The 16,415-nt window shown below is 41.9% G+C and overlaps 2 protein-coding genes across 3 annotated transcripts; both read left to right on the top strand.

Annotated features, from left to right (window-relative positions):
• The first annotated feature begins 2,396 nt into the window (after positions 1-2,396).
• On the top strand, positions 2,397-6,422 carry cbx3b (chromobox homolog 3b). 2 transcript variants are annotated; one of them, XM_071541020.1, is made up of 5 exons: positions 2,397-2,514; positions 3,011-3,151; positions 3,278-3,443; positions 4,505-4,662; positions 5,100-6,422. In XM_071541020.1, the coding sequence occupies exons 2-5, from the start codon at positions 3,012-3,014 to the stop codon at positions 5,218-5,220; spliced, it is 585 nt and encodes a 194-aa protein (XP_071397121.1). In that variant the 5' UTR covers positions 2,397-2,514; position 3,011; the 3' UTR covers positions 5,221-6,422. The 2 variants fall into 2 exon arrangements, with proteins under 2 accessions (XP_071397121.1, XP_071397119.1); XM_071541018.1 differs by having other exon boundaries at positions 2,419-2,591.
• A 1,249-nt stretch (positions 6,423-7,671) lies between these two features.
• snx10b (sorting nexin 10b) lies at positions 7,672-10,086 on the top strand. Its single transcript, XM_071541022.1, has 5 exons — positions 7,672-7,787; positions 7,873-7,973; positions 8,563-8,664; positions 8,902-9,117; positions 9,407-10,086. The coding sequence occupies exons 1-5, from the start codon at positions 7,695-7,697 to the stop codon at positions 9,534-9,536; spliced, it is 642 nt and encodes a 213-aa protein (XP_071397123.1). The 5' UTR covers positions 7,672-7,694; the 3' UTR covers positions 9,537-10,086.
• The last annotated feature ends 6,329 nt before the right edge of the window (positions 10,087-16,415 follow it).

Below are 16,415 nucleotides of genomic sequence, written 5' to 3'. Positions count from 1 at the left end.
TAGCAGTCCAGTTACTATGGTAACTGTTACTAAAACCCCAACAGGCCAACAGGCGGGGGTCAGAGGGCAACAGTGGGTCATATGGCAGTTAACACACATGTCTTCCCTCGGTTTCTGGGGTCTACTCAGGGGGAGAGACACTCTGACACATGCAGATGAAGATGTAATGTAGGGCTGATGTGATTCTCTGTGGCAAAATGTTTGCTGTAGTGTTCTTGCTGATGAATGTATCTAAACTCAGAGTAAGAAAAAACCTGTCCTGGGTTTTCATATTGAAAATTGCAGCTCCTGCACTGGCTGAATACTTGAATAAATATAAATTCTGGTTGAATATCACAGTATACTGCTTTGGTTAGAACAGTGGACAATGCAGAATGCAATTGAAAAATTAAATGGGAAAGAAAAGCAGCTTTTTGAAAAATCACTCAAAAATATCATCACAGATTTCAACACTCATTTTCACAAGGGAAACATTTTCTCTAATAGCTTTAACAGAAGTTGATGTGGACAAGGGGAAACAATTTGCAATGGGAGTTGCTGGAAACAAAGACAGAAAACAGTGTTTTGTTGTTGAGAATATCTCCAACATGGCATTAATAATTAATCACAGAAAAAACACCCTCTCACCACCTTAGGTTTGTTGGTGGTGAACCTGGGATTCCCGACTATCAGATCATCAGTCGAGCTCCTATGTGAAGTTTACATTGCACTGGGAATTGGATGGGGCATTACAGGCAGGTCCCAATGACCAAGCATTGATCTGCAACCTGCATGAGTCCTGTGTCCCGTCCCTTTTGAGACTGTGATCAATAAGCTCCTTTCCTGGAGACGATACACACCACATTCATCTTCCATGCGGCCGCCTGCCAGCCTTTCCACTGGAACCACTTTTAATCACATCCCCTGGGCCTCCCAAGTGTTTTCTCATTTAAAGTGGCTGGGATACGAAAGTGAGACATTAATTCTCAGGACTGTGATAGAGGATCATGTGCTACTTTTACTGTAGGCTTCCCACTGGCATGTTACATTCTTACAGTGCTTGCATAAGTACATTTCATGGACAAATGTATCTAATGTTATGCAACCCAGACATGAGGATTTAGTGGTATCAGAGACAATTCCTATGTGGATCCATCTTCCGGTAAAAGCTTTTGTTCCGCTGCTTTTTGCTATGAGCTTTCACCACAAATCCATTCTCATTACTTAATTGGTGGGAGCAAGAGCATCAAGCTCTGGCTTGCTGAACCTCACAGCTGAACACAGACAGGCAGCGTCACCTAGTGGGATGTTGTAAAATGGTATGGAATAACTTGGGGAAAATGGTAAACTTGGAACAAAGAGGAAAGCTTGTCAGTTGTACTTCATTTGGCCAATCAGCAGCTTTGGCTCTTCTCATTGGCTAAAAGGGAGCTGTCAATCAAACCCTCCAGAGGTTGTTTTTCTGTGAGCCTCTCAGTGCGGTTCAGGAGGTCCTGGAGTAAAGATCCTCTCCGTGAAAACCTATGAGCTTATCAATGGTTCAAGCAATGCAGTGTAGCTGTAAAATACCAATAAAAAAATATTTTAAAAAGCAGCAATAAATAATAATAATCATAATAATAATCATAATAATCATAATCATAATAGTAACAATAATATAATAATAATAATCATCATCATCATCATAATAATAATAATAATAATAATAATAATAATAATAATAATCGTAATAATAATAATAATAATAATAATAAGATAATGTTAGGTGAATGTTCTATATTATCCTTTCATCCTTCCTCACTATCTTGCCTGTATTTGCAGTTTAAGCAGCCTGCACTGAATCCTGGACAGCCAAATAAATGAGATATCTTTACTGTGAGAAAATATGTCCCGAGCTGTATAATTATTATACCTAAACATCCACACACACAGGATATCTGGAGCACACAAGGCTAAAGACTAAGGTATGGTGAAATCCCTGCATCTGATATCATTTGGCACCTAAAGATCTCTGGGTACAGAGTGGAGCAATTACTGATGACTGACAAGATATCCTCATTTAGCCAGTGTGATAAATTATTAGACGTACAGCAGGTCACCAATCTATCTTGCACACAACTTTTTTAAGAGGGGACATTATACCTGAATACCCTGAAATAAATTTTGAATGGTTTGATCTTTGCTCTCTTTTACGATGATAAAAGCCACTAGATCAAATGTGGAATCAGTCAGGGCTTAAGGCATGGCTAGTGTCCGTACCTTGCCATACCCAGCTGACGCCCATGGGTGGCAGGGCTGTTCCGGACCACTGGACGGGACGGACGAGCGGACTGCGCTGTGATTGGTCGGCGACGTGCGCGTCCCCGTCGTCTCCTCCCGGTTTTCCTGGCATGACCTTTTCCCTTGGCAACCACTTCCTCCGAGCATCCACGGCCATCTTTAATTTTAACTCATTCATGAAAAGTTATTTTCCTAATGTAAACACGCCGACCGACACATTTGCGCACAAAGCAACATCGAAGGCGTTGTGTGCAGGTAGTTTCTGCCGACAAGCTCCAAAAATAACAACACCGCAGTTGGCTATCCGCCGAGATAAAGTAAACACCGAAAGCGTACGTGCATATTGTTCATTACAGCGTCTTGTGCATCATTCAGACAGGTTTTCATTAATGTTTTCCGCCTGCTGTTCGCACGCCGTGTTTCCAACTCAGCTGACTCGGTGAACAATACAGATGTGTAGATACAAACGTGTTACATTTCTGATCTGAGGAGTAGTATGTGCTTCCGAAAGAAACAGCAGGTGGAGCGCTATAATAAGTGTGGATGGATCATTGTCTGAAGGGCACAACATAGTATTCACTACTGCCATGTTGTTCTGCAAATATCTAAGCAGCAGGGGTACGAAAGTGTCATTTTTGAGTTTCAGGAAAGAAGTAGATCTCTGAACTTTATGTCATGTTTCCCTATGCATGTGAATGGCCTGACATCATATGAGCTAGTTGGAAATCATCTGTTTCTTCTTTCATGGCAGGATGAGAAAGAAACAGACTGTCAAACAGAGGAAGACTGAGGAGACTACAGTTGTCCAGGAGTTTGTGGTGGAAAAAATAATTTGCCGCAGAATCTCTAATGGAAGAGTGGAATACTTCCTCAAGTGGAAAGGCTTCACTGAGTAAGGGAGATAGTAGAGTTAAATAATTTAGATACTTGCTGAAATTGTCAATTTTTGTGTATGCATGAATAGGAAATTGTATTCTTTTCACTATGCTACCAGTAATTGATTTTAATATCTTTTTAGTGCTGACAACACTTGGGAACCAGAGGACAACTTGGACTGTCCTGAACTCATTGAAGAGTTTCTGAAACACTTGCACCTGTCTGAGGAGAATGAGGAAGAGGATCTTGAACAACAAGAGCCAAAGTTTATCCCCAAGGAAGAATCGGCTGAGCAGGAGACGGAAATTGTGAGTGTGTGAGAGTCGTGGTGGTGGAATGTCTATGATTGCATGTTATTTCCATGTTATTCACTGAACTTCCGCACCTAAATTTGTCTAATCTACTATCATGCTCTTTTTTTATATAGTCTTAGAGAACCTACTTTTAGCTTTCAGTCAGGAAACTGACAACTAGTGTTATATATAATTCTGCTATTTCTCTAAAAAAGTATGATAAACATGATACATTACTTACAAGGACTATAAACAAATCAGTTATTTACCAATACAGTAAACATGCAGGGGTCTTTTAGTGAAATTGGTGCAGAGACGTATTGGCAACTTAAAGGATTTTACAGTATGAAATGACATACATGGCACAAGTACATCAGGATCACACAGTGTAAAGGGAAACAGAAGACATAAAAAACCTACAAAACACATATGGACACTAGACTGTTGCCATATGCATATATGCAACATTTTATAGCTGTGTGTGTTCAAGCCATATGGCGTACAGCTTGGTTGCAACTGTAGAGGGAATTGAATTGTGAGTGAGTTCATTGATGATGGTGGGCCATGAGGAAGTCATACTGAATAAAATTACATTTATAAAATAAGTGCTTGAGAAGCTACATTCAATGCATTTTCACAAATATCCATCTTCACAAGTCTAGTATTAGTCTTAAACTCTTATTTTTCTTCAAACAAGTGATAAAATCTGCAAATGGGCTGAGATAAATTCACTTGTTTCCAATAAAAAATTTCTTGAGTCTAACATTATCTGATACTAGCGGATTGATCTACCTTCTATCAAGATACTGTTCCTTGTTCCTAGAAAATTCTTGAAATGAGTGCAACTGCATTGGAAACAAGGGAAACTCTCTCACCCTATTTTGTTTCTACTTGTGTGGTTATTTTTTCTGCAGTGTTCCTGGAAGTGAAAGCAGCTACATTTCCTTTTTTTGTATTGAGCATATAAAGTAAAAAATACCACAAGTAGGGTGTGTCTTGACGCTGACGTTGGCTTTGAAGATGTCTAACTGCTGTTGCTGTTGTTTGTGTTATTCTTGTCCTGGTCCTGTGTGCAGTCGCAGCAGCAGGCCTACACCGAGCAGAGAGACAGGGACGCCCTTGAGCCAGATGATGAGCAGTCAGAAACCCCCAATAGCCTCGGCACTTACCTCGAGCCTGAGTGCATCATCGGCTCCACAGACAGACAGGGAGAGCTCATGTTCCTAGTCAAATGGTAACTCCGATGCTTCCTCTTTTCCTCTGTCCTTGAGCGAATGCCAAGAGCTGAGTAGATGTTGTGCAGCGGAGCGGAACAGTTTGTTGGACGGCAAATGCAAAAAATTGTTTTGCGTTAAAATAGGGATAAGCATTACTTTTGTAAGTGTGGTAAGTGACCACAGGCAAATAATTCTGAATCTGAGGAAGTCCTCTTGGATGTTTCATATGTGTAAACACAGTAATGATAGACTGTAATGGGCCAAGTGCATAAAAATGGCAGTTTTAAATTGATGTTATTCAGTCCCTTTAGCCCATACCACAGAATAACTTAACTGCAAGAGTGTGTGTTGCAATTCGGACATTTTTCATTCATGGATGAGCATGAAACGAAGACATGAAGACCAGGAGGCGGCCATCTTTAAGCACCCGGTCCATTGTGTGTTTTTCCCACAGGAAGAACTCGGACGATGTGGCCCTGCTGTCGGCCCGGGAGGCGAGCGCCAGGTGTCCCCAGGTGGTCGTCGATTTCTACGAGCAGAAGCTGACCTGGCACTGTGGAGATGAGGAGCAGTGAAGTGTGTGTGTGTGTGTGTGTGTGTTAATGGGTTTGTGTACAAGAGCATGGAGGTTAACTGATAAACAGCTGTGTTCAAACCTGAAGCTTAGTTTAACCTCCATCAAGTGTCCTCCTTCAGCTGACATTAGAGGCACACTGTGTGAAATGATGTCCCGCTGCAGGTAGATTTACGAATTCTGGCAGGCGCGAGAACCTCAGCGGGGCTGAATTTTAAGTGCTCTCAATCCCGTGGTGCTCAATGAGGTCACTGTGCCTTTGTGGAGAACATGATGGAGACTGAAACTAACCTTTGTGTGGAGCGATTGATTAGGGGTCGAACTAACCTGTAGCAGCTTTGGTCTTGTGTCATCATGTAGCAGACACAATCACTGTGGACGTGTTTTGTTTTTCAGACTTATTGTTACATAGTATTTACTATTTTACACTCCTATTTAGCTACAAGGATCTTCCTTTGGGATGGGCCCTTGGTTGTCTAATGTATGCTTTATATCTTATATAGGAATAAACTAGAATAAACAAACTACTGTCAGAACCGTACCTCCAGTCCATCTACCCATTTGGTTAGCTGATGATTGTAGATCTGTTGTTCGAACATGTGTGTTGTTTGAACTTGTATTGTGTGAGGTGTTTATAGCTAAACCTTTAACTGTATCCCACTGTGTCTCTGTATAACCCTTGTGGTTGATGTAGATTATTTGAAAATGGTGCCCACCAAATATTTTTCCATATTTCCGATCAGCTGCTATGTACCAAATCTTTTTTGCTCTGTTGTATCTTTTTTGAATCCTAACAAGGAGGTCTTGTTCAATTTTTAAATAACTATTTGGTCTGTTACCTTTTCCCAATGTGATGCCCTGGCAAAATTATTCAGCAAGGCTCAGTGTTTCTAAAGTAAATCTAGTGAGATTTACATCTGTTGAGATTTCTAATTTTTGTGCGCCTACAGTGGTTAACAAGATTGTTAAATGTAGCACTTTATAGATATGAGACTGCCCAGTTATTCAGGGCATTGTCTTCCAGTAATTATTCAGGCCCACGTGTGATACCTGTAATGTATCCCGATGGCACTGTCCTGACTTGACATATCTCCCATGACTAGACTGTTATGGGACAATCAGCTGAACCTTAAACCTCTTAAAACATACCTGCTACTGAATTACTGTAACTGTTGACCATGGATCTGTGAAGTCTGTGAATAAAGGAAACATTCTGTGACATTTTACTCATGATGTTTTTGACTTCACGTTTGTCACATGCTGAACCATCTGATTAAGAACCACAATGAAAGTGACTATGAAACTGATGAAAATGATTATCAGTTATAATTAGAGCTGCAACAATTAATTGATTAATCGATTAGTTGTCAACTATTAAATTAATCGCCATCTATTTTGATTACTCGGTTTGAGTAATTTTTTAAGAAAAATAAGTCAAAATTCTCTGATTCCAGCTTCTTAAATGTGAATATTTTCTGGTTTCTTTACTCCTCTATGACAGTAAACTGAATATCTTTGGGTTGTGGACAAAACAAGACATTTGAGGACGTCATCTTGGGCTTTGGGAAACACTGATCGACATTTTTCACCATTTTCTGACATTTTATAGACCAAACAACTAATCGATTAATCGAGAAAATAATCGACAGATTAATCAACAATGAAAATAATCGTTAGTTGCAGCCCTAGTTATAATATGATGATAGTCAATATGAAAACACATACCTTAACCTTAGAAGAATGCATTCTACAACTGTTGTAGAAGACATTTGATTCTAACTAAAAATCAATACAGCAATAGTCACGTGAGACGTTCAGTAGCTGATGTGACACATGCATGTTGGCACAGGTGACCATAACAGCAGATTTGTTATGTGATAATCAGCAGGAAGATTTGCTGTGAATATGTTCTTTCATATCTTTTATTTTTATTGGAAGTGGCAGCAATGGTGAAGAGCTTATCTCAGCCTTATGACTTTATTTTGAAACCTTTGCTCTTGGACAATAAACCTAAGTGGAATAAAAGGCAGTGGCACTACTGTATGCTCAGAGCCAACAATACAGAGTTGACTGTTAGATTCAAACTTGTAGAATCACAGTTTGGATGATGAGAGAAATGATTGATAACTTGGTGAGCGAGGTAGGTGTGAAATCATACTGTAGATCTGATGAGCTGTTCATGAGTTTGACAAGTGTTTAAAACTTAGACGAAAGACAAGAGATCTTAGAATATCACGTGCCACAGTTTGAGTTCAGAGGCTTCAAATCCTGGTACAGCTCTGCCTCAAACTACACTGTAAAACAGACAAATTACTTCTGTTTCTCTGGAGTAATAAAGGATACTTTGCGGGGTTTTCCTATTCTGCATTTTTGTGTGCTGGTGATTGTACTTCCTCTATTTGACAATAAAAAACTTCCCTTTTTCACAAGACAGTGCATTCTGTCTCAAGTTGCAGTGTCTCACCTCCCTTCTCCATGCAGCAGGTCATCAGCGTCTGGGTGCGGGACCCGCGGATACAAAAGAACGACTTCTGGCACGCCTATATAGACTATGAAATTTGTTTACATGTAAGTATGAAGATAAAGCTAAGTTGTTTTGACCTCTACATTCAAAGTGTGAGCCTTATTGTAAATGTCTTGTGTCTTCCCTCAGACTAACAGCGTGTGCTTCACCAAGAAGATCTCATGTGTGAGGAGAAGATACAGTGAGTTTGTGTGGCTCAGGCAGAAGCTACAAGCAAACTCCCTGCTCATGTAAGTCCAGTTTTCTGTATATTTAGAATTGGTGGAGAATTGACTGACAGCATCAGAATTAACAAAGTAAACTTCCACTTCATTTTTTTCTGTTTACAGTAATTTTCCCCAATGGTGTCAATAATTTTTAAGGTGTATTTGAAGAGTTTCAATCCAAAATGAGTTATCCACCATTTAAAAAAAAAAAACAGATGGTATTTGATAGGCCAATGTTATTTAACTATCAGATGACAAAAAATAGATGTTCAATAAAGTGTCACTTGCCTATTTGGTGAAGAGTATCAGTATCACTTTTTAGTGACACATTATAGTCACATGATAGGAAGTTGAGTATCAACACTGGACTTAACAGATAAAGTGTGACTAAAATCACACCCACTCTCCCATATTGACTGCTGACATAAAGGTTAAGAACATTATGGGTTAGTATTGAAATTAGGGGTCATCTTAAGTCATTTGTTTATAAAATGTTTTGAGGAATCATTTATGTTTTTCAAATATTGCCTGATGGATTTCAGGTAGCAATTTTTTTTTCTAAAATGGATATACAGCTTTTTGGAATGAAACCCTTCATTTGTTTCATGTGCAGGGTGCAGTTACCAGAGCTGCCCTCCAAAAACCCCTTCTTCAGCCTGAACAATGCCCAACAAATCACTGACAGGATGAAGGGGCTCCAGAAATTCTTGGAACAGTAAGAGCGATTTTCACTCATCCCTCAGATCAATAAACAGATGAACTTTCACATAGCACAGCACACAGTAGACATAAACATAACGTGACATAACCAGTGTGTCGGATTGTTAACAAGCTCCAGGCCATGTGACTGCTGGTTTATGTGGATGAAGTGAATGAAGGAGTATAAATGTACAGTTTTATCACAGTATAGAGCAACAGCAACCCAAATCTGTTTGTTCCACTAATTCCCCAGGATCGTCCAGAGTCCTCTGCTGTTGTCAGACAGCTGTCTGCACCTCTTCCTGCAGTCACAGCTCAGTGTGTCCAGGATGGAGGCCTGTGCTGCAGGAAGGACCCACTACTCTGTGGCCCAGGCCGTCCAGCGCTGTGGCTGCAGCCTGAGACGCTTCAACTCTGAGGAGGACCTGCAGAAGGACCTCAGCACCTCCTGTGACTCTGACTCAGACAGGTATCATAATGTGATACTTTAATGATCCCTGTACAGAAATTCTCTTTTTGCTTTCACAAAAAAATCCTGTTTCCTGCTCAAGGACCCTTCAGCAGGGTGGAGACTCTGTAACTGCTAGCTTTTTTTCAATTTGCTTTTTCAGCAGTAGGGCAAAGTGCACATTACAATAAAATCTTGCCAATATATTTTCCTGTTCAGATTAAATGAGAGCTCCCTATACTCCCATTATTTCATGAATTGTAAACTGAAATTCCCCCTCCATCCCCTATTCCCCTTTCTGTTGTTCCAGCTCAGTGTTTACAGATCCAGAGCCCAGGAGTAAAGATGTAGCACTAAACAAAGCAGAGACCACCGCTTCACTTGATGTAATGGGAGCGAGCCAGGAGGAGGCGCTCAGCTGTTCGTTTGGATCTTTATGAAAATATCATTATCATAACACCGGAGGAAACATTAGAGCCTATACACCTGTGTCTTGTTTGAAGAAGAAAGTAGCCTGTTACTCTGTGTCACACTGCACTTTTTTGTTTTGTGGTTGTTCGTAATTATTTCAAGTATAAATCAATGTCATAGTTTATTATGCTCTTGTTCAGCTAATTCAGTTTGAATGATGTAAATAGTAATCAATGCGTAGCCATACATTTTCATCAGTAAAATGTCCATAAAGCATTGTTGTTTACCAGTGTGTTTTTATATGGCTGTCTTAAGGAGGTAGCAACAATTTGCCACAAGATGGCAGTATTGCTACATCCAACTATCTGTTTTGTGCAGGCACTCTAAACAGTTTCCACATGGTGTCATTAACTATATTTACTTCATAAACAAATCTAAAACAGTATTATGAATCATGGTCATACACAAGGTGTGATTTGCCAGAGGTGCACAAATAATACTGTGATGTCTTCACTATACAGTGACAGTCTAATGCATTGTGTCTATGCCTGACCTCATCTTCCTAATAAACTACAGTGTCTGGGAAGCTTGTCATCTGGTGGCCGCTGCATGCTTAGCAGTAAGACGTGTGTAATAGGGTCTCTAAAGAGTTATCAGACCGCCCTCCTGTCAGGTGTGTGTCTGGTGGGAGGTGCTGTGGGATCCCAGCGGACCCGCTCCTGTCTGAGAGGGCTACCAGGTAGACAGGCTGCTCTGCTCCCTGCTCAACAAAATGCCAGCTGCACTGACAAGCCACCTCTCTCTCTCTCTCTCTCTCCCTCCCTCTCTCTCTCTCTCTCTCTCTCTCTATCTCTCCTCTCTCTGCCTCTCTTTCTGTCTGTCTGCCTCTCTCTTTTTCTATATGTGTATAGGCCTATTTTCTACAGTCACATGCCTCTGTCTCCCTGTGTGTGTGTGTGTGTGTGTTGTGTGTGATGAACACACACAGTGTATAATACTTTATTATGTTCTGTTCTTTTATGTAACTTTATACGTTTTATTTATGTATACGCTTGACTATACCTGCATTTGTTTGTATCAGTAAGACTTTCTCTACCTTTTTTCTTCATAACTGGGCTGTGATCTCCATTCTGTCTAGTTAATATACTTTGTTTTACATTTGTTATGTTTACAGTATTTTTCTTCTCTTTTCTGATGTCTCTACATGTCATTTTCTGTCATTTCTGTGTGTTTTGTGTTGTACTGTTATTTTTGTTAAGTAAAAAAAAAAAAAAAAAAATACCACACACATGCGTTCCCACAGTGAGCAGCACCATGCTTATGCAGAGGTAATGACCACTAAACAGAGTGATGGCAGACTGACATATCTGCACAGCTAATTAGATTAGCGCGTCTCTCTGCAGGGACTGTGATATTCATCATGAATTCAGAGCAGGAACAGACAATAGGCTTGTGGCGGGGAAGCAGAGGGGTGACGTCACCTCCGACCCGCTCCGCTCCGCTCTGCTCTGAGCAGCAGAATGGCCTGGGCAGTAGGAAAGCCCACAAACCTAAATTGGGAGTAGAAGGAAGGCATGACGTCTTCCCAGAAGGTGTCTTGTTAAAGTCTAATTTTGCTCTTTTGCGCTGAGAGAGACGTGTGTGTGACTGTGTGTGTGTGTGTGTGTGTGTGTGTGTCCGTGTCCGTGTCCGTGTCCATGCACATCCACACATGCTAATATATGCATGTGTCTGTCAGTGCTTGACTGTGTGGGGCAGCATCGCCCTGCACCTACAGAGCACACAGGTACTGAGGCTGTCAGGGCTGCAGGCGTTTGGTGTAGCTTGATATTCAAAAGAGGTTCGTTCCTCTAATACATCCAGACAACACAGCTAGGGTCTTAAACCACGGTTAATTCACACACACGCACATATGTGCACATGCATACACAAAGCAATGTTGTTTTACCCTCTCATCTGTATAACTCTACGAAGGGTGTTCTCTATCATTAATGCCTTTTCATAAATTGTTATTTTCTATGCTTACGATGTGCAAATTTACTCATCCTGCTTTATAGGACAATCTGGGAGGATCATTTTAACAGTTAACAGTATGCCATTGAAGAAATAATAATTCAAATGTGGTCTGCTCAGTCCAGACTTAAAGCAATATTTTACTTCAGTAGAATAGTTGTCACTTAGCACTCATATCCCCATAGGAAATACTAGAAATACCACCAACATTGGCATCTTTATTGCACATATATGGTTCACCAATACTGTTGGGGAATACGGATAATCAGGGCAGCTAATGTTACAGGCTGACTGCTCATAAACTCATCAAAGTACACATGTTAAAAATGTACAGCAAGTAATGTCACTTTAAGAAAATAATTCATGTGAGGCTTTGAAACCAACAGTTACATAGATAATGTCTGCTGTGTGATCTTAAAATAAATCATGCATGCATATGAACGTGCCAATGAGTTTCCCCCCCGGTGAGACTATGTTAATCTCTTGGCTCAGTAACAGGCTGCTTTTTTCTACACATGTGCTGTGGATTGAAACGTTTACACTGCTGGTTTTAGTCTGACTTGTCCAGGAGTATTGACTCCTCTTTTAATGGTCTGCTTCTCTGGTCCACTAGCTGTTAACCTTGAGCCGCTGTAGCCTTGCCTGTCAGTGCTGCTCTGCTGCCATGACAACACTGACACATTTAAACCCATCAGGCCTCCAACGATCGATTGGCTAACAGCTCCCTGCTCCACTAAATGTTGCCTGACCCCAAAGAGGTCAAATGGAGCGAAAACATAGGGAGCAAGTATAGTCCCTCTGACTGTTTGTAGGGTGATTTTCAGCTGGCCATTACCAGAATTATTTAGAAAAGTACACAAAATCAAATTCTGTTTAGATTATTATCAGAATTGCCCCAGCTCTGTTTACTGTGATTACTCTGTTTATTGTTTGCCACATAGAAATAGTTGAAGATAAGAGAGAGCAGAATGGCCCCACTGGGAGAAGCCCATCTGCCTCAGACCAAGTCAGCACTTCTTTCTGCTACGACAGCTCAAATAACCTCCACCTCGCCTCTGCGATCTCATGCTTGAGTTGCCATTTCCTCCATTGTGTAATTAACACAGAGTTACAAAAGCAAAAATCCATTTTACGTGATGGAAAAACCAAATTGTCCAACTTGAGAGTAACAATATGAAGTCCCAATCAGGCTTCTCACTGAACAGACTGCGTAGAGCCAAAAACAAATGGAAGTATTGAGGGAGATATGCTCCAGTGGAGGCAAATTACAGATAAATCAGAGGCTGCTCATGCATTTTAAGTGCCACATTATACAGGATCCATTAGTAGCAATAGGAGTTCAGCACCACTTGAGATATTAAATCTCTGTGACTGCGGCTCTGTGGAACTGGGATGAGTCGATATCAGGGAAGGCCAGCTGCACAGCCGATAGATAGGAGATGAGCTAAGGAATCAAGCCAGAGTTGTATACCGACGGCAATCATACGACAGGGTCGGTGATACTGCTGTGTAGCTTGTTATACAGCGGGTGTAAGGTAAAAATGTGGTTCAACCTGCTATACAGAAGTGACTGGTTTGGGATTTGCACACAGCAATCATTCACGAGGCAATCAACTTAAGTAGGAGCAGATGAAGGATCAAGGTGAGTGTTCTGGAAGTCAGGAATTAATTGAATTATTAATAACATACACCTCAACTCTGAACGTTTCCCAAGGTCTCCCACGTTGCATGCCAATATCCAGCACTGATTTACTGATGGCCACAAAAATCCTGCTACCTGACAATGAATTCCTGGATTCCTGACGCCACCACATCTGTCCTTGTAACTTGTGTGTGTGTGTGTGTGTGTGTGTGCGCGCGCGCGTGTGTATCCGTGTCTGTCTGTGTGTGTGTGTTCCAAGCCAACCCTATCTTAACACCCACTCCAATCTGTGAAAAAACACTCACTTTTCAGTCTTTTCTCAAGGCTGCAACATTTTTCTCTGTCAGTCAATTGTCAGAGATGGAAATGAGCTGACTTAAGAGCTATCCGTCATTCATCAAATCCGACAGCCCGGCTACCTTTCCTTGGTTCTGCTTGGCTATACCTGCTATTTCCCCTGCACATGCTGTCGCCGTTTTCTGCATGGATGTAGCAATTACTGGGAACGAGCGTGATCACTGTACCAAGGCAAGCAACAGCTTCTCATCTCCTGAAATCTAGGGCCTATCAGCGTGAAACCAACTCTTCTGCCTCGAACACATGGCCTGAGGGGAAAAAGGAAGTTGAGATCACTGCATCATAATTTCCACCCCGAAATAATATGGTGTGTAAAAGCAGAGACACGTTCCCTTTGGAGCCTGCAGCTGACAGTAGGCGGATGTGAGTAAAGGGCCTTGTGTTGCATGTGTACGTACTTATATATTCACAAATATTCATTAATGCATGCTAAAACAAACACGTTCAATGAATAGAGTGAGCATATTGTACAAGCATACTATGTAGCGGTTCACTTTAAACATTCACTCCAGCCACAGAGGTCCTAAAGGCTGTAATGAGCTTACAAAACACTGTGAGAGCGAGGCTTTGACATGAAATGTGAGTGTTGCAGAATAGCTTTATTCTGTCTGAATCAGTAGGTTTCCACGATGTGTTTTTGCTCATCTTTAAATGATTTTGTGTCTCGGCACAGGGGAACAGCCCCTCGGTGTGTCACAAGATCATGTGTGAATAACAACCCCAGCAGACTAATGTCTTGTTAGAGATGAGGAATGAGGACAGGGGGAGCTCTTTGGGCGGACCCGGTTCAGCGGATGGAGAGAAGCCCGGTGGTGGCAGCGAGAGGACGACAGAGGGTGGAGAAATGGAGGGGAAAAATGGAGGGGTAGAGGGCACTGTCTCTCGAGGCCTCTGTGCTTCACTGCCAGTGTGTGTAAATCAGCAGGCAGCTCACGGCTGCAATGAGGTAGAAAATAAAAAAAGCATAAAAATGTCCGAGTGAAATAAGAGGCAAGGAGAAATCTTTTATGATGAGCCTAAATTCTCCTTACTCTGCAGTAGATCCACTGGCCGGCTCAGCTTGTCTTCTCCAGACACCGTCCATCATCCCAATGTCCGCATATAGCCACAAATTACTCAAATTACCCCACCTGCTATTCATGTAATACATATGTAATGAGTATCCTAAATTCACATGATTATCATTCATGGTATGTTAATAGGCCTATGTCAAATTCATTAATATGCACGTAAAATGTTAACTGTTGTGGTCTGCCAAACCAGAATGTCTGAAGTTCTGCAGATATGGTGCAATGCACATAAAGTCCTGGAGAGAAGTTTACTAAGATACTAAAACAAGGGGTATTGAGTATACCCTATCTTATTTATGCTGTTTATCACATTTAGTCCCTTGAAAAAGAACAATTTCCTTTACATTTTCCTACTTTTCCTCACCCTTTATCCCTCAGCATAACTGCAGACCGAACTAAATTAAGAGAATGAATCAACACTTTCTATCAATGAATATTAAGACATTGTTTAAGTCAAGATAGCTGCCAACTGCTCTAATGAAGGGCAGAGTGCTCATTATATCATCAGACTTACAGCTGTGCTGCAGCTGCTGTTAGTGTCTCCTTTCTCATCAGCAGATATTCTACACAACCTGCTCAAATGGTTATTTTAGCTCTCTGCCTCTCTACGGTGACGCCTGCCCCCAGCTCAGAGCATGCTTGAATCAGTCTGGGATCTACATGGTCCTTCTGTACTGATGTGCACACCCACCAGTACCATGATCACTAAATCTGTTCAGGTTCGCTTGACAAGGCGTATACCTACCTGTTCTATATGTACCACAGCCAGCAGTGACACTAAATGGGAGTGATGGCAGCAATCTGCTATCCAGTGACTCATCCAGTTAGTTCAGCAAGCACCAGGTAACTCAACCCTCATTCCTTCACTTCCTTTTTCCTACGCCAGGGGCTGTCTCATGCAAAAGCTGCTATATTAGGAGTTGACACTGAGCTGGAACCTCCAGGTCATTACAACCAGGGGCATCTAACTCTGTGGGGGTTAAAGGAGGAAGAGAGAAGGAGGGAGAAATGCAATAGAGAGAGAGGAGTGATCAGCTTGCACAGGATTGGCAGGCAGGCAGCTGCTGTGAAGCGTTCAAAGTACAGTGTGGGGAAGGCTGTAATTACAGTTAGAGCATCTCTCACATTTCTGACCTCCCTTGATTACAACCTAGCCTCCCAGACCATTGAGGGTCATTACTCACCTCACTAACTAGTGGAGTAAATCAGAGGCGGAGCGCTGACCTGATATTAGAGCCATACTGCTGGGCAGCCAGAGAGTAAACAGGGCCAGAGAAAGGAGGCTGGAGCCTAGTAAATAATGTGCGAGCAGACGGCGCAGGGGCAAGGCGTGGGAGATGTTTATAGCAGGTGGACAAACACCTGTCACTTTGATGAGCCTGATTTATCCTGAGTGACATGTCAGCACATAGCTCTCCCCAGCCTGACAGCCTGGACCGCCAGCCCCGCACCGGCCCGCACTGAAACACGAGACCTGTTTGTAATGGTGATGCATACAGTAAGTGAGAGGAATGACAAGCCCCTCTGTTGCAAGAGCAATAACAGATATATCAGCCTTAAATATCGGCTGGAGCACGATGACGTTGGAGGCATAACTCAGCATCCTCTGGGTGGTTGATGTCGGTGTTTGGGAGAAAACTGGACTCTTTATACCTCTCTGTCTCTGTCCTTGGCCGGAGCCGCCACTTGAGTCTCCCCTCCTGCTCCTGAGATATACAGGTCTTCCCTCGACACTGCTGCCTGCTGCTCCCAGAAGGCAATTAACAAGCAGCAAGAACAGACACCGATAACGTGGGCGAGAAGTGGGTGTGGTGCTCGGAACAAAT

Source organism: Centroberyx affinis, unplaced genomic scaffold (assembly GCF_046629955.1).
Source record: "Centroberyx affinis isolate AG114_WGS23_722 - 3 ecotype Tasmania unplaced genomic scaffold, CSIRO-AGI_Caff_v1 ptg003773l_1, whole genome shotgun sequence".
In the NCBI taxonomy this organism is placed as follows: Eukaryota; Metazoa; Chordata; class Actinopteri; order Beryciformes; family Berycidae; genus Centroberyx; species Centroberyx affinis.
The sequence above is the reverse complement of the archived record's forward strand: the minus strand, read 5'-3'. Positions and strand labels throughout refer to the sequence as shown.